The sequence below is a fragment of the Scyliorhinus canicula genome, chromosome 3 (assembly GCF_902713615.1).
Source record: "Scyliorhinus canicula chromosome 3, sScyCan1.1, whole genome shotgun sequence".
NCBI lineage: Eukaryota > Metazoa > Chordata > Chondrichthyes > Carcharhiniformes > Scyliorhinidae > Scyliorhinus > Scyliorhinus canicula.
This window is the reverse complement of record NC_052148.1, coordinates 180,850,995-180,872,224: the sequence shown is the minus strand read 5'-3', so window position 1 is coordinate 180,872,224 and position 21,230 is coordinate 180,850,995. Positions and strand designations below refer to the sequence as shown.

Here is a 21,230-nt window from a genome sequence, read left to right as displayed (position 1 = left end):
AGGCGACCTACTTAAGGACCTCTGGAGAAACAGGGACTCTCCGCAACACTTTACTGCCCAACCCCATTGCCATTAACATAAGACTTATTGAGTGCACAGAGGTGGCATGGGTGTTTCTTCAAATTTAAATTTCACTTGCAAATAATTTGTATTACTTAATTCATGTGTACATCATTATTATTTACTTAGACTATCTTAGTCAAAGAGCTAAATGCACTGCTACACCAAATTGATGACACACATTAATTTTGGCGCGGCGAGGGTATGGACATTTCCTTCTTGTTTTGTGTATTTATTCATTTATGGAATGCAGGTGGCACTGGCTGGGCCCATCCCTAATTGATCTTGAACAGAGTGGCTTGCTGAGGGCACATTCCTGAGGGCATTTGAGAGTCAACCACATTGTTGAATTTGAATCAAAACTGGACCAAGCCAGACAAGGGCATTAATGAACCAAATGCGTTTTTATGTCAATCAACAATGATTTTATGGTCAACAGTATACTTTTTAATTCTGGATTTTTATTGAATTCAAATTCTACCATTTACCATGGTAGGATTCAAATCCAGATCCCTCGAGCATTACCCTGGGTCCCAGATTACCAGTCAAGCTGCAATACCACTATACCTGGAAGATAAAGTATTAGTTAGAATTTTCGGCATGGTGAGTGCTCAGCGCCCATCATCCGGAGAGTCGGTGGTCTGTCCGCACTTGGGTGGAAGTTCCACCTTGGAAAGTTGTTGGCCAACAGTTCCTCCAGTCACAGCGCAGCAGATGCTGGAAGAACTACTGCTGTGCCATGCCTGAGATTAAGTCCAGAGGCTGCACTTCAGGTAGGTACCAGGGGTCCCAGCAAGGAGACAGCAAGGGATGCTCTGTGGGGTCAGGGCAACCCTTCCCGGTTGAATCCACCCCCACTTCCCGCCCGAGATCTAGGGTGACAGCATTTTCAGTTTCTCACCCTGAGTCATCGGGCCTTAATTGGGGCATGGTGGCCTTCTCATCCCAGGCAGTGTCTGCTCTACTGTAGAATCACATCTGGGTCGGGGCGGGTGGGATCCCGGAGAGAATCCCGTCCATGCTGTTGTACACTGCCCGACCCCACCCCACTGGGGTAGCGTAAAAGTTTGGACACTGCATTTTCTTTCCGTTTGCCCTTCATTGTTCCTGTTGGTGCCCTATGCTGTGGGACATTGAAATGAAAATGAAATGAAAATCGCTTATTGTCACGAGTAGGCTTCAATGAAGTTACTGTGAAAAGCCCCTAGTCGCCACATTCCGGCGCCTGTCCGGGGAGGCTGGTACGGGAATCGAACCGTGCTGCTGGCCTGCTTGGTCTGCTTTAAAAGCCAGCGATTTAGCCTTGTGAGCTAAACCAGCCCCTGTTGCTGAAACCATTGCTGAGCTTACAGGCTCCAGTTCATTGTAAAAGACATGGGGCTCGATCTCCGATCCCTCAGCTGCATGTTTCTCGGTGGCACGCATATCGCTGGCGGCGAGATTCTCTCTTCCCGCCACTTGTCAATGGGATTTCCAATTGAAACCACTCCATTCCTCTGCTGGCGGGGGTGTGCTGTCAGCAGGAAAAGAGAATCCCAACAACTGGAGAATTCCGACCATTGTCTGGGATCACTCTCAGGGGGGATAATTAAAACATTATAGATGAAATAAAACGTGTGAGAATTCAGCTGAACAACATAATGAGATAGACCCACATTTGGACAAGACTGACACCACATTTAGGCCCCTCATTTTCTTACATTAGCTGATTATCCCCAACAAACTTCTGCCACATCCAGGATGCCAAGTCCTTCCCACTTCACTCCACCATGTTCCCAACTTCACTTTTTGCTGCCTCTTTGATCCCTCTTCAGTTTCTCCAAGCTCCTGACCCAACACCATAACCTTTCCAATGCATCCCTCCACCACTGACTCACCCTTGCCAGTCCTGAGCCTCCGTTCAAGCTGCTGTTCTCCTGCTCCCCTGCTTTCTTCCATAGAATTAAACAAGAAACACTGTTAACCTTACCCACAGCTATACAAAGCCCTGTAACCAATTGCAGGCCGCCTTAAAACAAACATGATCAGAGTGCAATGAAATTCTTGTGCACCATTGACTTTGTTTTAAAGGTAGGACTTTATTGGAAAAAGGTTTTGCAAATGAATATTTATGACATGCAAATATATTCCTAACTGAAGCCTGCCACAGGATGTAATGAAGTCCGGCCCACCACTGACTTCATCTCTGCATCTCAGCCAGAAAATCCTAATTTTGCAACCTAATTGAGTCATATTTGATTCAAAACATTAACGTTGTTTCTTTCTCTGCAGATATTGCCAGGCCTACTGAATATTTCCGCACTTGCTGTTTTTATTTCAGATTTCCAGCATCTGCAGTATTTTGCTTTGTATTTCCATAAACAGGTTTGGAATTGGGAATTATTAAGTCTAAAATTCTTTAAGTTCTCCCCGTGTCTGCGTGGGTTTCCTCCGGGTGCTCCGGTTTCCTCCAACAGTCCAAAGATGTGCAGGTTAGGTGGATTGGCCATTCTAAATAATTGGCCACCCCACTACTGAGCCATTTTTCCAGAGCTCGGAAGACACAGCAGGTTCTCTTGCAGAGATGGGAAAAGATCCGCTGCCTAGAGATGGTCTTCCCTTCCACAATGGTGGCATAGCAGTTGTGACAGTTTTTTATTCTGTTTCTTTAAAGTTGCTGAGATGACGCCTCAAGACAAACACACCTGTCACCTCCCAAGTGGCAAGCTTCCACCCTTTGGTGCTGGAAGGCCTCCTGTTGGCCCTCCACTTTCAACAGTACACCTTGAACATGCCTTCTGGTCGCTAAGTAGCCAATTCAGTAAGGTCACTTCCAGGTGACTACTTCCAAGACAGTGCAGGAATGGGACCCATATTTTACCACAACATTGAGATCCCCACCTAAGGTGCAAAATCCAGCCCATTATACCTGATGGAGCAATTGCATTTAAAACAGTGGGTGGAAATATATGCACAAGTCAGCTTTCAAACACTGAAAGACACTAAAGAGAATGGGCAGGATTCTGCGTCCTGCTGCACCTGTTTTCTGGTCCCGCCAGCCGGGCAATGCGGTTTCCTCTTGTGGGCAGCCCCAGTCCCCAGGCGTAGGTGCGCTGCCGGCGCAATGGTGAATCCCGACTACGGAGAATCCAGCCCAATGAATTTCATCAGCATATTCATAACTATTAGCGGTCTTTGACACTCTACCCGATTTCTTTTTCATGAGTGGAATATATACCAAGTTACCAATTTGTTCTGCCTGTTTTGCTTAACTCCCAAAGAATTCTAAAATCATGGGTGGAATTCTCCCACAAAGTAATTAAACGGGAGATTTTCAGGCCCTTCTCATCAGCGGGACCTTCTGTTGCCACCTGCCAGGTTAGGAAATACGAGATTCAAACGGATTCTGAGACGACAACACATGAGCTGCTCGAAAGAGAAAATGCTGGAAAATCTCAGCAGGTCTGGCAGCATCTGTCGGGAGAGAAAAGAGCTAATGTCAAAGCTGGGGATACATGAGCTGCTCCACATGACCCCCATGGGTCAATTGTTGGTGTAGCAGTTTGTCAGGTTGTTTCCACACTGCATTCCTGAAGATCTGAATGGCTCTCTCGGTCAAACCATTAGACGCAGGGTGATACAGGATCACCTAGAGTGGTGTATGCCATTGGCTCAAACGAAAACCTGGAAGTTGTCGCCAGTAAAAGGGGTGCCGTTGACCGATACGATGGACTCTGGCAATCCATGAATAGCGAACACTCAGTGCAAGGCATCCACCATGGCTGCCGAGGTCGTGCACTCCATTCCTGTATAGACAACCACTTTGGGTGGGAATCCACTGTAACCAAAAGCATCCTGCCCATGAAAGGGCCGCATAACCAAAGTGGACCCTGGTGAACAGGCAACCTGGTCATTCCCAAAGGCTGAGAGTGGTCGACTGTGGCAGGGACTGCTTTGCTTGACAAGGGTGGCACTGTTATTCCAATTCTTCACTGTTTCTCACTGCCTGGCTACCAGACATAACTGTGAGCCAGCATCATCAGCTTTGTCTGCCCTGGGTGTGCGATATGCAGCTCCTGTAAGAGGGGGCCCCTAGCTGGAGATGGAACAACCAGTTGTGATCCTCACAAGATCACATCATCCTCGCAGGTTAATTCACTCTGATGGGCAAAATAGGGCCTCAATTGATCAGGTCTTTCATAGTGCCCCGCGGTCTGTACCATTCTCTTCATTTTTGATAGTGTGGGGTCCCCCTGGGTTCAGTTACGAATGTGTCTGGTTGACACTGGCTGGGTGTCTTGGAAGTTTAAAGCCAATACAATCTCCTGGGGTATTGGTGGAGGTGGGGCGCTCTTCGACAGTGGGAGTCGGCTCAATGCATTTGCAATCTGCATGCTTGGCTAGTTCTGGAAAGCATAATTGTAGGCTGTCAGCAGCAAGGCCCATTGCTAAACCCAGCCGAGGCTATCGATGGTATTGGGTTGTCCTCCCTCAAAATCCCAGTAGTGACTTGTGGCTGGTGACTATGTCAAATTTGCCATCCATATACATATTGGTGGAATTTCTTCACAACATGTACGACTGCTGAGCCCTCTTCCTCGATTTGGGCATAGTTCCATTATACTTCTTAAAGGATCCTTGAAGCAAAGGCAATGAGGCGCTCAGAAACATCTCCCATCTTATGGCATAATACTGCCCCTATACAGTAAGGCACCATTTCACATGTGAGCACGATTGGTTTCCCAGGGCCGAAGTGGACCAAAAGGTTCAAGGACTGCAAACCTTGCTTCACCACTTGAAAAGTTTCTTCTTAGGGTTCCCTCCATTGCCATCGCTGATGCTTCTCAAGAGCAGTTGTAATGGTGCCAAAGTTGTTGCTAAATTTGAAATGAATGTTCCATAATAATTTATCATACCGAGGAAAGATTGAGCTCCCATTTCTGGATGCTGGGACCTGATGGGCTCTCCCAGGCCATTGGAGATGCATGGGTGGTCAGGGAAAGGGCAGGGTGGTGCCCTGGCACTCCTCTGGTTCCCGGACACTTTCACAGTGCCACCTAAGCACCCTGGCAGTGTCACTGTGGCACTGCCAGTATTTCTGGGTGGCACTGCCAGGATGCTAGACTGGCAATGGCAGGGTGCCTGGATGCCAGGTAGAGGGGAGTGAGGATGGTGAGGGGGGGTTCCCGGGGCCTCTCCAATGTACCAGCCTCCCCGGACAGGCGCCGGAATGTGGCGACTAGGGGCTTTTCACAGTAACTTCATTGAAGCCGACTTGTGACAATAAGCGATTTTCCCAAAAATAGGGGAGGGGGCTTGAAACGAGGGAGGAGATTGGGGCTGCTGGACAGTGACCTGCAAGGAACCATTCAAATGCAAATGTAATGTTGTCATTTATCTCAAGAGGCATGGAATATAAAAGCAGGGATGTACTTCTGAGGCTTTATAAAGCACTAGTTAGGCCCCATTTAGAATACTGTGAGCAATTTTGGGCCCCATACCTCAGGAAGGACAGACTGGCACTGGAGCGGGTCCAGCGGAGATTCACACGGATGATCCCAGGAATGGTAGGCCTAACATACGATGAACGTCTGAGGATCGTGGGATTATATTCATTGGAGTTTAGGAGGTTGAGGGGAGATCTAATAGAAACGTACAAGATAATGAATGGCTTGGATAGGATGGACGTAGGGAAGTTGTTTCCATTAGCAGGGGAGACGCGGGGGCACAGCCTTAGAATAAAAGGGAGTCACTTTGGAACAGAGATGAGGAGAAATTTCTTCAGCCAGAGAGTGGTAGGTCTGTGGAATTCATTGCCACAGAGGGCGGTGGAGGCCGGGACATTGAGTGTCTTTAAGACAGAAATTGATAAATTCTTGATTTCTCGAGGAATTAAGGGCTATGGTGAGAGAGCGGGTAAATGGAGTTGAAATCAACCATGATTGAATGGTGGAGTGGATTCGATGGGCCGAATGGCCTTACTTCCACTCCTATGTCTTATGGTCTTATGGTTCACCAGCAGGAAAATTCTCTAAGTGCAGCCTTGGTGGAAAGAATCTTCCCAAGGCCAAAAAAATGGTAAAGTGCCGTTGAATAGCAGGGTATTTCTCGACACTTCAGGCGTTGAGAAAACTCCCACTAAACACGACGTTTAACGTAAGTCCACTGAATCATAGAACATAGAACATAGAACATAGAACAGTACAGCACAGAACAGGCCCTTCGGCCCTCAATGTTGCGCCGAGCCATGATCACCCTACTCAAACCCACATATCCACCCTATACCTGTAACCCAACAACCCCCCCATAACCTTACTTTTATTAGGACACTACGGGCAATTTAGCATGGCCAATCCACCTAACCCGCACATCTTTGGACTGTGGGAGGAAACCGGAGCACCCGGAGGAAACCCACGCACACAGGGGGAGGACGTGCAGACTCCACACAGACAGTGACCCAGCCGGGAATCGAACCTGGGACCCTGGAGCTGTGAAGCATTTATGCTAACCACCATGCTACCCTGCTGCCCCTAATCGCATCAAAGGTCATCTGACCAGCTTCTTCGCATCATTTTCTGTTTTTCCTGTTGCGTTGGCGCAAAGGGCGCGTCCCCGGCCTGAAAACGTGAAATAAAAAGTGGCCATTCCCTGGTGGGCGCATGTGCGAGAGAGCCGAGTTTCATCTTGATCCAGAGTTGTTGACCTTTGAAGTTAAGTATAGGCTTCTTACCAATTCCCATTTTGGTTTCTCAGTAACCAAAAGACTGAATGCTCAAATAAAAATTTCTAACCTTATAAGTGTATAAAAATGAAATAATGAATAACGATATCCGTGTCCAGAGTTTTGTTGGAAGATATGAGCAGAGAAGAGATTTCAATGCTGTCGGGTTCACCAGTGTCATTTTACACTGCAGCAAACAACCAGGGGAATTTTCCCCAGGCAAGGGGAGGCGGGTGCGTGCAGAGAGTTCAATCTCCGAAACGTGACTGTGGGTTGGGATCCCGACGTCACTCTTCTTGCTTTCTCCTGGATGGGTTCCAAGGCCAGCGGAGAACTTTCTTTGATCTGGTGGGAAAGCAAGTCAGGCAATTACAAAGACAAGTGAGAGCCTTTTCAACCCCGCACTTTGATTTCCCCAGCATATGCGGTGGTTCCATGCTGTGTCTGTGCCTTAGAAGATTGGAGGAGGAAAGTGGCAGCGGAAAATCATTGTCGATTTAAACATGACCTGCTAGCAATGGCATGAATGCTGAATTTGGCAACCCTGGCGTCAGTTGCTGTGAAACACTGACAGAACCAGTTCTTTCAGCCTGAATTCACTAATTGGGAACAGCAAATCTTTCTTATTAACTTCAAAGTGCCTTGACGTCCAATGAGCTCAATCCCAACATTTTGCCTGGGATACTTCCCTGTAACATGGGGGATACATGTCACCCAGAAGGTTGGAGCTCTGAGGAGGAGCTGCAACTTGATCCAGCCGAGTAACCATACCAACAAGGACACTCCATCAGCAGCTGCATTCTCCACTGCAACTTGCAGCTCTGGGCATGGATACAGGGCTCGAAGGAGGCTATACCCCAGTACAGTGTGTATAGGCCATGGGTCAACTTCCTTGCCTTCTCCAAACCATTGTCCCTCTGAAGGCCCACGCTGTCAGGAGGGCTCGTCACAGACAAGATTATCAAATGCCTCCTGACATTTTGACGTCCACAGAAATTCCCTGTGTTTTTTTCAGAAGTTCAGTCAGTGGAGCAACCACACTGCTGAAATTTGGCACAAATGGTAAAAAAACATTCTTGCCCATCTGACTGTGTCCTAACAATGTGACTTGAGCTTTTGCAAATTCACTTTTAGACTGGTTTACCACCAATCTAGCCTCCTGATCAATTAATTCCTTTAGATGTTCCAAATGCTCCTTCCATGTTTGACTGAACACCACCAAATCGTCCATGTGTACTGCACCATTGCTTATTGGAATGACCTTATTCAGATTGGAATGACAGAAATGACCTTATTGGTTAGTCTTTGGGATGCTGCTAATGAGTTCTCCATTGCAAATGGCATGACTTAAAACTGATACAGACCATTTGGTGTCACAAAAGCCAAAACCTCCTTCACCCAATCTGATAAAGCTACTTGCTAATATCCTTAAAGTCAATCAGTTTAGGAGAGTGGCACGGTGGCACACTGGTTAGACTGCAGCCTCACGGCGCCGAAGACCCAGGTTTGATCCTGGCCCCAGTCACTGTCCATGTGGGGTTTGCACACTCTCCCCGTGTCTGCATGGCAGTCATACCCATAACCCAAAGATGTTTAGGGTAAATGGATTGGCCACGCTAAATTGCCTCTTAATTGGAAAATTAAAAAATAAATAAATAAAGTTTGGTAAGAAAATTTGCTTGTTGCACCTTATCAACACAGGGCATGATTTAACCAACGTGCCGTGCCTGACCTGGATCTGCGTGCGCCGGTTAAATAGCGGGAAAGGCTGAAATCGAGATTAGCGCTGGGTGCAAATCAGTTTGCTATCTTTTTCTTTTCGAAAATATTTTATTGAGGCATTTATAATGTTAACATTTTAAACAACAGAGAGATCCAACACCTGCAAAAACGCCACCATAACATACCCAACTCACCCCAGCCCTAAGTCCTAACTACCCATATATTAGATTCCCTGCTCTTATTTGTCACTTCCATGCCTCCCCTTTACCCTGCTGATGGTCAATTCTCCTTGAAGAAGTCGATGAGTGGCTGCCATCTACGAGCGAACCCCTGTAATGAACCCCTTAAGGTGAACTTAATTTTCTGTAACCTAAGAAAACCTGCCATGTCACTGACCCACATCCCCGAATTTGGAGGCTCCGAGTCCCTCCATTCCAGATATTGCCAGTTCTGGACTCGGAGTCACCATCCCTTCCAAGACCTCTGACATGACGTCCACAAATTCCTGCCAAAATCCCCTCAGCTTCGGGCACGCCCAAAACACGTGTACATGATTCACCAGACTTCCCCGCACCGCCCACATCTGTCCTCCACCTCCCCAGAAAACCTACCCATCTGGACCATAGTCATATGAGCCCTGTGGACCACCTTGAACTGGATCAGGCTGAGCCTGGCACATGACGAGGATGCATTGACTCTTCCATAACCCGACTTCCAACTCCCCTCCCAGCTCTTCCTCCCATATCCTCTTCACCTCCCCAATTGGAACCTCTTCACACTCCATCAATTCCTTATATACTTCCGAGACCCTCCCCTTCCCAACCCCTGTTTTTGACATCATCTTATCCTGTAGCCCTCTTAGTGGGAGGCAAGAGAAGCTCGGGACCTGCCTCCGCCCAGTTCGGGGCATATATATTTACCAATACCACGGCCATTCCCTCCAGCATCCCACTAACCATAACACATCTACTCCCCGGGTCCGCTTCTATATTCCCCACCTCAAATGCCACCTGCTTATTAACCAAGATCGCCACCCCCTTGTTTTAAAGTCTAACCCCGAATGGAACACCTGTCCAAACCATCTCTTCCTTAACCTAAACTGGTCCCCCACCTTCAGATGTGTCTCCTGCAACATAGCCATGTCCGCCTTCAGTTGCGTCAAGTGCGCGAACACATGGGCCCTTTTGACTGGCCCATTCAGTCCCTGAACATTCCACATGACCAGCCTGGTCGGGAGGCACCCTGGCCCCCTCCTCTGCTGATCAACCATAACCTCTCCTAGGCCAGTCTGCCTCATCCAATTTCCCGCACCTCCCCTGGCCTGCCCTCGTCAACCCTCCTCCTCCTCCACTTCGGAAGTCCTCTCCCCGTCAGCTGTATAACCCCCCCCCACCCGACTCCCACTCCCCCTCCCAGCCCCCCCCCCCCACCCCCCCCCCCCCCCCCCCCCCACCCCCCCCCCCCCCCCACATCGATCTTCAGCTCATCCCCCACTTTGCTTCCATGAACCAGCCTGCCCAGCTAGCCTGGCAGACGCCCCCGCTATGGCGCCTAGCACCCTAACCCCCACTGATGCCCCTCCCCCTGTGCTTAGTGCAAACAGTCAAAACAAAACAAAGGAGTAAAAACAAACAAACATTCCCTCCCAAGGTCCGAACAGAGAGACCCACGCCTCATCCCTTAACAAAACACTGTAAACCGGCCTAACCTCAACCAGAACCGAAAAAAATGGGAAAAACAAAAGAAACCCAAACAACAAAAACCCAAAGTTTTTCACAGCATAGTTCAGTTCTCCTCAATCAAAGTTCAAGGTCCTCCTTCCCCTGCCAGTGCATTCTCCTTCATGAAGTCTGCTGCCTCTTCTGCCGAGCCAAAATACAGCTCCCGGCCCCCATAGGTCACGCGTAGGCGAGCCGGATACAGTAAACCAAACGTAACACCCTACTTGTACAGGGACGACTTGACCTTATTAAAGCTCTCCATCCTCTTCATGAGCTCCGCTCCCAGGTCTTCGTGCACCCGAATTTCGAAGCCTTCCCAAGTGCATTGCCTCATCTGCCTGGCCCACCTCATGATGCGTTCCTTGTCCAGGAACCGATGTAATGGTACCACCATTGCCCTCGGCGGCTCACCCCCCTGGGGTTTGCGCATCAGTGCCCTGTGGGCCTTATCCACCTCCAAAGGCTGGTCAAACGCACCTTGCCCAAGCAGCCTCTCCATCCATTTCCCAACATATGCACCCGCATCCGATCCTATGATTCCCTCCGGCAGACACACAATCCGGATGTTCTGCCTCCGAGAACGGTTCTCCAGGTCCTCCATTTTCTCCAACAGTCACTTCTGCTGGTCACGCATCAGCCCAATCTCTGCTGTCATCGAGGTGGACTGTTCCTCAGGCTCCCCCACCAGCTCCTCCAACCTCTGGATCGCCTGTCCCTGGGCTGCCAGTCTCGTCTCCACGTGGTCAACCACCGATTCGATCGAGTCCACCACATGGGCCAGGTCCTTCGCATTTTCCTTCCACAGTTGGGTGAACTTCTCATTCAGGAAGCTCACCAACCGGTCCATCGACCACTGAGCCGGCATGGCCAGACCTTGCCCATCCACAATCTCCGCGTGCATTGTCCACTCCTCACTCACCAACTGATTTGCTTTTTTCCGGGCACTTCTGGACCACAGTTCCATAAACTAGGGGTCACTCTTCTGCTCTCACTTCTGCACCTTTTTCCTACAAAATTCCTGCGTCAAACCGGCGTAAAAGCCACAAAAAGACCACCATGAGCGGGAGCTGCCAAATATGCGACCACTCACTCCATGGCCGCCACCGGAAGTCACCTATTTATTATCTAACTGGCCTGCTCCGGATGGCGAGTTCCGATCATGCCCAAATTTGGCAATCATATCATTAACGCTCATTTGCATTCATTTCAATCTCCCCAACTCCCCAGCGCGCGATTACGCGGGTGTCGTTTAGCATGCCTTTTTATAACCATGTAGCTGGCACAAAAGCTGCTGAGGGGAACTGAGGAGGTGAACAGCCAATTCCATTGTCGGACATGCAGCTCAAGGGCACTGCGCTTGGGGCGGTGGGGACCCCTCAGGAGGGTTGGGCTTGGTCAGGGTGGCTGAAGGTCGCTTTGAGGTCAGGGAGGGGTGAGGGGATCAAAGGGTAACGGGTGGGGGTGCGGGCAGGTCTGCTGTGAAGATTCACGTGACAGAGGCAACATGTATCAGGTGCAACATGCTTTAATAGTGAACATTTCCATTTCCCCTAGCTACACATAATAACCACCCCCCCCCCCCTCCCCCTGCATCCCGTACCCCCAGTGCCCACTCAGTGCTCATCAATCTACTTGATCTAAGTGGTCCAGTGCTATGTGTAGGTGTTCCCCCCAGATGCACATAAGAGATGGAGGCAGCCCGCTGCTTTCCGCGCCCTGTGGTTGTTGGCGCCCTTGGCGCACATAATCTGGAGGGCCTGGACATGTGGTCAGTGAGAGCAAAGGATCATTTTGTCTGACATGAACTACTCACTTGAGACAGTTCACCTGGGTGAAGGGCCAGTGGATCCTCACCGATGCGGCACTGGCCCACCTCGCTGTCAGTGACTGCTCTCTTCTTGAAAGACCCCACAATATCCAGGACCCGTACTTCATAGCTCTGGACTCGCATCTCTGGTACTCTGCCCCCGTCTCAGCTCTTTTCTGTTTATTATGGGCTTCTCCTGCGGGGACATAGAGTGGGCATTATAAGCCACACGCTTGATGGATTGGGGGGGGGGGGGGGGGTCTATTATAGGTGGCATGTGTGGATGCTGCACATGGACATGAAGGGGCAGTGCATGTGAGAGGCAGGGATTATGAAGAACAAGCACAAAGATTGGATGTGGGGAGGGTGTGAGGTGTCAGCCAGTGTTTTGTAGGGGGTAGGGTGTGGGGGGAGGTGGGCAGATGGGTTGGGAATTTGAGGGGTGGCAGGAGAACTGATGCAAGGAGAAAGGTTGTAACCTGCCCTTGCAGCTCGGCGGGGTCGTTTGTCTTCTTCCTACAATGGATGGTGGTCCTCCTTGTCATGCTGCCTGCACTGACAACCGCTGCCATTGCCTCCCAGACGGTATTGGTGACCCTGAAGGTGTCGACTAGCCTGGCCAAGTCGGTATTCCCAAAGTGAGGAGCAGGTCTGCGCGCTGCCCTGCTTGTGTGTTGACTAGAGTGAATGGTAAGGGAGCGTTTAAAAGCAGCTCCCCTTGTTAGTGATGAGAAGCTGAGGCTTGAGTCTGGTGAATCATTCAGCGAAGCAGCCAGAAATGGCGAGAAGCTCATGGGGGCCCATTTTCAGCACTAAGTGATGTTAAATATGGGCCCTGATTTCATCAATGCAGCCATCGAGACGCACTCCACCAATCGCACCTGAAATTACACTTAAAAATTTGTCTGTTAAATTGTGCCCAAGTCTTCAAAACGAGGAATAGGATACGAATCTGACTTTGTAACTGTGTTGACTTTTCTATAGTCCACACACAATCATTGTGTTCTATCCAGTTTTGGTACCATCACAATAGGTGAGCTCCAATCGCTGCAACTCAATTTAATTATATAATTTTTAAGCATGCTGTCAATCTCCTTTTGTACCTGTGCTAACTTTAGTGGATTGAGCCTGTATGGATGTTGTTTAATTGGAATAGCATTTCCTACATCTACATCATGCATAATTACTCTTGTACTTCCCAATTTATTTCCAAATACAGCTCCATGTGGCTGTAATAACTTTTTTAGCGCATTTTGATTTTCTTCAATAATTTATCCTAACTCCTTATTATTTCCTCATTGTCCAATTTAATTTGAGGAATGTCAACTTCAGAATCATTCTGATTTATCTCTTCTCCCTGAGTTACAATGACTAACACCTCCTCCTTTTCTTCTCTGTCAAAATACCTTGTGAGCATATTAACAAGGCACACTCTGTGAGCTTTCCTTCTGTATGACATTCTTATCAAATAATTCACCTCACTGAATTTCCTTTCAATTTGATAAGCTCTACTAAATCTTGCTTTTAATGGTTCACCTACCATTAGTAATAGTACTAGTACTTCCGCCCACTGACAAAACTACGAATTTTTGAATTCTTATCCGCCTCATTCTTAATCACATATTGTGGTAATTTCAAATATTTCCCCGCCAACTCACCAGCCCTAGTTAATTTCTCCCCAACATTTGACAATTAGTCCATTGACGTAGTCTCTGAACGCTGACTCACCAAGGGGAACAGCTGCTTCCTATTTACCCTGTCCAAACCCCTCATAATCTTATGCACCTCATATCCCTTTAACCCATTTTTATCAGAAATATATTTATCTCCTTCTTGAAACCATTTAATGACTCAGACTCCACCGCACTATGGGGCAGCGACTTTGCCCTCTGTGAGAAGTTGTGCTTCCTTATCTCAGTTCTAAATCTACCACCTCTCAACCTATATCCGTGACCCCTTGTTCTAGATGGCCCCACAAAGCATTAACTTTATCAATCCCTTTTAGTATTTCATATACCTCAATCAGCTCCCCTCTCATCCTTCTAAACTCCAGTGAGTATCAGCCCAAACTGCTTAACCTCTCCTCATACGTCAACCCATTGGAGCTTTGACAAAGAGTCATAGAGATTTTAAATGTTAGCTCCCTTCTCTTTCACAGATGGTTTCAGAACTGTCCAGTATTTTCAATTTAAAAATCTTACCGAGACTTGTTTAGCCCCTTTTCAAGTACAAGTTCTTTCAACACTGGTCTCTTCAAGCACAAATCTGATGCTGTTGATTAATAAGGAGATATCTTGATTAATAATGGGAGCAGGAATTATGGGGAAAAGGCACCATCAGCCATGATCGAATGGCTGAGCAGACTTGATGGGCTGAATGGCCTAATCCTGCTCCTATATCTTATGATCTTATGGGGCGCGATTCTCCGCAAATCTGGCGTGCCGTGAAGGCTGGCGTGAAACTGGCCGTGTTTCACGCCAGCCTCGGAGCTCCGTCCCGGGACCCGATTCTCCCCCCGGGCGGGGCTAGTATCGGGGCCGGGGGAATCACGGCGACGCGGAGTTAGCGAACGTCGCTAACTCTGCCCGGCAAGTGTCACGGCGGCTGACCCGCACGGTGACGTCAGCCGCGCATGCGCGGGTTGGACGGTTCCAACCTGCGCATGCGCGGATGACGTCATCACGCAGACGCATCAAACCCATGCATGCGCGGGCCGTCATGCCCCTCAGCCGCCCCGTGGACTGATCCTGCGGGGCGGCGGAAGAACAAATAGTGCACGGGTATCGGACCCGCTGCCCGCGATCGGTGCCCATCGATTGCAGGCCCATGCCACCCTTGGCACGGCCGTGGTGCAGCCGTGCCAATCGGTGCCATGGTTGTCCGGGACAGGCACTTTGCGGCCGTTTTCATGAACGCTGAAAGCAGGTGTGATCGCGGCCGTGAAAACGTCCGTAAACTCGCCGGTATTCCGCCCATCGGCCTGCGGAGAATTGCTGTTCGCCGTAAAAAACGGCGAGCAGCGATTCGTGTCGGGGGGCGGTCGGGGGGCGGTCGGGGGGGGGGGGGAGAATAGCGGAAGGCCGTGAAAATTGTTGGGAAGGCCCTCCCGCTATTCTCCGACCCGTCGTGGGCAACGGAGAATCGTGCCCATGGTCTTTCATCCCTGGAATCAATCTGGTGAACCTCCTCTGAACTGTCTCCAATGCCACCACATCCTTCCTCAAATAAGGAGACCAAAACTGGACATAATTCTCCAGATGCAGTCGTCTCACCAACACCCCATACAACTGAAACAACACTTCTCTACTTTTAATTGAAGATTGAATCCAGCAGGCAAATCGGTGCCCAAGGTGTCAACCAGAATTTCAATGTTGGCTAACAGCTGAAAGTTGAAAATTTCTCCCCAGCATCACTGCAATTCAACTCACATAACTCTATGATAGAATTCTGTGATCACATGGTGCCAAATGGAAAATGCCAAAAATAGAACTGCATAAAATTCACCGTTATCTCTCACATAGAATTTGAAGCATGTGTCATCACACTGGTACAAGTTTTTAGTCACCATAGTGATTGGTTTACAAATACCGTTGATAACTTTGGGGGTGATCTACCGGCCTCTTTATGCTTGACTTGGTGACGTGATGAGACGAGCTCGTTGAATTTTGCAAGAGGCCTCAAACGTGGACAAGGAGTAACAGCATCAGTGGGGGTTTAAAGATTCCTGGGTGGTCGGCCTCTGGGCAGGGTGGTCTCCTGCACTTCCGCTGATACCTGGCCACCCTAGCACTGCCAGCCTGACACTTTGGCACTGCCACCTGGCTTACCTGGCAGTACAGCACTAGCAGTGCCATGCTGCTCAGGTGGCACTGCCAGACTGGCAGGGGCACTGTTAGGGTGCCTGTGTCAGGGGTCAGGCCCATTAGAAGTGTGGTGAGGGGGGACTCGAGTATGCTGTAAGAGGTAAGTTGGGTGCAGTTGGGGGGAGGGGGGGGTGGGGTCCGGAGGCTGCAGTGGGGTAGCTGAGGGGGTTCGAAAGATCAGGGCGTCCTCTAAAAATGGTGCCTCAATTCACAAGTACTCTTCCTGTATTGCAAACTGAGCTCACCAGCGCAGCAAATGATGTAAGTGTGGCCTTGGTGGGGGACAGCAAAGTGCCGTGGCATAACGTGGTCTTGGCATTGCAGGCACCGAGAAACACCCTGCTTAATGCACCTGAAGCAGGACTCTATATTTATCCTGTTGAATTGCGCCCTTTATGTTACATTATCAATGTGTTACTCCGGTCCATGTATTCTCTGATGTACAAAATTTCACATACTTGCATGAACGGAATTGACCTTGAAACTATTTTAAAATCTGTTATCAGTTTTTAAAAATTGGCTAAAGTATGTAATTTATGCTTTGCAGGTGTCTGTCAGCTGATGAACAAAATGGGCGAAACTTTTGACAAAATTAAGGCCTTCAATAAAAATGATGAGCAGTTTTTGGAAGCATTTGCCATTTTTTGTGGATTGGGAATACAGAATACTCAGATGTATGAAACTGTTGAAATGGCCATGGCAAAACAGGTTGTGACACTAGAGGTAAGTGACAATTAAAGCTAGCTTTCAGTTTTCCCCACTAGTTATTATACTCTGCAATGCAGATCAGCACACCATTATATAATCCACCCGACCTTCCTTAACCTGGTCCTTTATACAGTTCATGGGAAACTCAAGGATGTGATCAAGCTCTATTGCAGCTCCCCTGCCTCCTCTCTCAAGGCAAACCCAATTTCACATCAACACCTATGGTTCTAGCCTGTCTTTTTCTTTCCTGGCTCACATATCCCAAACAATGTTATCAGTACGAGTTGGGAGGGAGGGGTGGGACTGAGAAAGAGGACTTCCAGTTTGGGGCCTATGTTGAAGTTAATTTTAACTCCCCATTGTTGGTGGGGGTTGAAAATGTTAAAATTGGGAACCTGACTCCAACCTACCTCCAAGCAGCACACTCCAGTTTTAACGTAGGCAGGTCAGAGCGGGCAATCAATCTGTTCTCAGGAGGTGTGTTGTCTGCTAAATATTTTAGGGAGGCTTCATGACTCCAGGTTTACATCACTTTTATATTTTTAAGCCGGAGTGTTCTGAGTCTTGGGCAAGCTGAGAGTTGAAGGATTGTGTGAAGTGCTGGGGCCATCAGTAACGCGCCTTTTTGGACAGCTTGAGGCCCAGGAGGAAAAGCAATGTTTCCCTTAGCCCAACAAACAAGGCTTTAAGCCCCACTACAATGGGTCCAACCCTCTCCTCACATTCTGTTCACCACACCGTCAACACCCTACCCCACTTCATCAGCTTCACTACCCCTCATGATGAGCAAACCCCTCGCAGTGACATATCATAGCCAGTGCCAGATCCTTGGCTGAAGACTGAACTTTCATGGTTGTGACCACCAGCCCCCCCATATCCTACCCACCTACCTGCCAGGGTCAGTGACCCTCAAAAATATACCAAATTATTTGTTTAAATGTTGAAATGCAGTCTTCTTACTAAGCTGTTTGAGGCAGTGTCCTTGTATTCACTGGTGGTTATAGGGGCTCAACACGTAAGGAGAAACCTATTTACTCAGAGTAGTTAGAATGCGGAACTCATTTTCCAAAGAGTAATTGATGTGGATACCATAAAGGCCTTTAAGAGGAAGCTAGATAAATGCATAAGGAAGAAAGAAATCAAAGGATGTGTTGATAAGGATGGATGAAGTAAGGTAGGAAGAACTTGTGTTGATCATAAATATTGATCAATTGGACAGAATGACTGATTTGTCTGTGCTGTAAATATTATGAAAGTCTATGTAGAACTTAAATCTCACCCTTGTGCCATGTTCTTCCTTCTCTACCTGTACCCTATGCATGCTAGGTAACCAAATAATCTGAAGGTTCCCCAGCACAGCATGGTCAAGATACGGTCCTCACAGATTTTTAGCCTTTATATGTGTTATAACTCTACAGGAGGCCCAGGGATCTCCAACCTCAGAGTCCCTGTGGCCTCACCTGAGTATGATTTATCCATATGAGGGGGCGGGGTTGCTCCCACCCCCGTTTTCCTAGGACTGCTGGGACATAAATACACCGGCCCAGGTGAGGGCCAAGTGCAGGAGACCCTTCGGGGAGTAGGAAGTGCAAATAGCAAGGAGAATAAATCGCACCTTTTCTCCAGTCATCACTTCTGAGTGGTCACTTGCCTGAGACGTTACAGCATGTTTAGTTCATTACTGTAGCTCACATTGAAATATGTCAATTAAACTTTTCAAATATATTTAAAAAGATGGAAACTGTTTCCAAGTTGTCTGTTGTTCCCTATTTGAAAATGAAGGCCTCGGTGTTGCCACAGCTATCGTTTGCTGTCACTGATACTTGTCTTTTAATACCATGTAGGAAAAGCTGACAGACGATCTCCTTTTTCTCATGGTGTAATCTTGACAGAAAAACAAGGGTAATTTTCAAAAGCAATAAGTAACTCTCCTGCATCTAGAGAATTGTAATTGTTCAGAATGTGTTTTGATGTCATTTCAGGTCCTTTCATATCATGCCTCTGCCACTGAAAATGAAACTGAGGAGCTCCAGGTAACAGCGGTAAAAACACTTTTCATTTTCCATTTGACTCACAGTTTATGTTGTTCAACATCTTAATTACACATGGTTTGTGCCCATACAGCTAGTAACCCCCAACGTCTGAGCAAGGAGATTGAACCATGGCAATGTACACAATTTACTAATGACAGTAGCTTTGGTCTGCCCAATGTTTAACTGGAGGGGGTGGCACAGTGGTTAGCACTGCTGCCTCACAGCACCAGGGTCCCTGTTCAATTCCAGCCTTGGTTGACTGTCTGTGTGGAGTTTGCACCTTTTCCCCGTGCCTGCGTGTGTTTCCGCCGGGTGCTCCGGCTTCTTCCCACAATTCAAAGATGTGCAGATTGACAATGCTAAATTGTCCCTTAGTTTCCAAAACGTAAGCTGGGTTTACTGGTTGTGGACCTAGGTAGGGTGCTATTTCCAAGGGTCGGTGCAGACTTGATGGGCCGAGTGGCCTCCTTCTGCACTGTAGGTAATCTATGATACTATGATGAGTAGGCAGAAGCTTGCTCCTCCTCTAGCCCTCAACTCCATTCTTTTGTATATAATCCAGCACACACCAATTATCATAGAAATCCTCACTGGTGAATTGTGAAGGGTACTTCCCATGCCTCTCCAGGCACTTGAAGAGCTGCTTGAATGTGCCAATAATGATCTACGTGGTTACCATTTAACTGTCATTGTTGCAATCTTGGTGATTATTGGTGGGATTCCTCACAGTGTAATCAATCTGGTTTAAAAGGGGTTCCTTTAGTTGACGATCACTCATCCCTTTAAGGATATTTCCAGGCACGTACAAATCAGGATGTTGGATTTGCGCATTATGAAAGCATTTGTCACCTCCCAGGCAAACCTCCCTGAAACATGAACTCTGTTGTCCTCCCCATAGAGCCACCTGGCCTGCGTGTTTCCAGCATTTTCTAATTTTATCTTAGTCTGTGCACCTGGCTACATAGGGCGCAATTTAACTAAATGGGAACAAAGTCCCATAGTGAGCAAGTTTAGCTGTGTGTTTCCCGGTGCTCATAGTGCTGAGAAATGCCCCACTATTTAACATGCCCCTGGTTAGATAGGGGATCTCAGCGGGGAATATGTGGCAGAGGGTGCACATAGCCCCTTTTTGTGCACTACGGAGCTTCGCTCACTGTAAACCCTCAATGTAGCGAGAGATCGATATTCCATTTTAAAATGGATTTCTGGAGCTCCCGACGTGACCCCTGATCCCCCACATCCTAACGCACTATGGGAGGGCCCCGAGCCCTCCCACACCACCCGCGCAAGGCACCCCCGGCCCGATCGCCACCGTGCTGAAAATGCCAGCTTGGCATCTTAGCACCAGACTTCCTGGTGGTGCCCCTGTCAGTGCCATCAGGACACCTTGGCAATGCCACGTGCACACCCAGGTGGCACTGCTAGGGTGCCCAGGTGGCACCAGCAGTGCCAGGGCACCACCTTCCCAAAGGGCATGTACCTGGGGGCATCCGATCCCGTAGGACACCCCCATGAGTGCCAATCTATCGGGTCCCTGTTAGTGGAGACCAGCATTGAACAGCGCTCACCCGAGACCTCCGAGGCAAAGGAAATAGGTCCTAGGCCTCAGGTATCTTGGTAAACTGCATATTACAATAACACTAGCTGTCTTTGTGTAATGTACAGATTTGCCTAAAAGTGATCCCGCCCACAGTGGGCAAGATTTACATTGCAAAGTCTCACGAGATGTAGTTAGATCTCGTGAGGCGTTGCGAGCTGGGTAGATCCTGGGAGCAGGGTCTCCCGGCTTCCATCGGTCACGCTGTGCCACAGCGAGCTGCTTTATGGGCACAGCGTGACCATAAGATTGCGCCCACAGTGTCTCCTGTGACCTAGATGCCTCTGCTGCTACCTTCTCTGTTGTCCACCCGCAACTCACCCCATAGCAGGCCCTTGCTTTTGTCAATGGTGATTGCCTTACTAGAATCATAGAATTTACAGTGCAGAAGGATGCCATTCGGCCCATCGAGTCTGCACCGGCCCTTGGAAAGAGCACCCCATTGGCACGTGGCATTGCCAAGGTGTCCTTGTTACATTTAAGCCCAGACTTGCAACTTATTCCAGTAACCTTGTAGCCACACTCAATTGAAGTCCAATCTTAAAGCAATCATGTACAACGCCTCCTGATCACCTCTGTGTAAAGGTTTCCAAAGTGTAGAAGCAGGTTTCTCACAAGTATGATACCAATCCTTTTCCCAGAGGAAACTAAGAAAGCAGTTTGAGCATTGAGCCAATATTGGCTTTGGGGCTTCTGACCTTTAAATAGATCCATGAAGTGCAGCTCAATTTAATCTTTGTTACAATGGCCGAATCCATGCTGAAGTGTTAAATTCAAACAGCAGAGAAAATGCCTTTTAAAGGGCCTCACTTAAATATTATTGTGCATATCCAAATTCATCCCCACTAAAACCAGGGTAGGAATGTTGGAGACAGATTGAGTGAGGGTTTCCATTTCCAGCCATTTTAATCTACACCACCACACCCTTCCCCACCCATTAAAATTGCCCATCTCTATTCCAAGATGTCTCAAACACACCCTTTGTGTCACAAAATAAATTGCCCTTGTTCAATCATTAC

The 21,230-nt window shown here is 48.3% G+C and overlaps 1 protein-coding gene across 3 annotated transcripts in view; it reads left to right on the top strand.

The window, feature by feature from the left end:
- The window catches only part of pde5ab (phosphodiesterase 5A, cGMP-specific, b), a 143,671-nt gene that overhangs the window by 91,999 nt on the left and 30,442 nt on the right, over positions 1-21,230 (top strand). For 2 of the 3 annotated variants that reach the window (XM_038791841.1, XM_038791843.1), the window contains exons 10-11: positions 16,421-16,596; positions 18,564-18,623. In XM_038791841.1, the coding sequence (XP_038647769.1) occupies positions 16,421-16,596; positions 18,564-18,623 (236 nt within the window). The remainder of the gene's footprint in view (positions 1-16,420; positions 16,597-18,563; positions 18,624-21,230) is intronic. The other variant, XM_038791842.1, reaches the window with a different exon arrangement.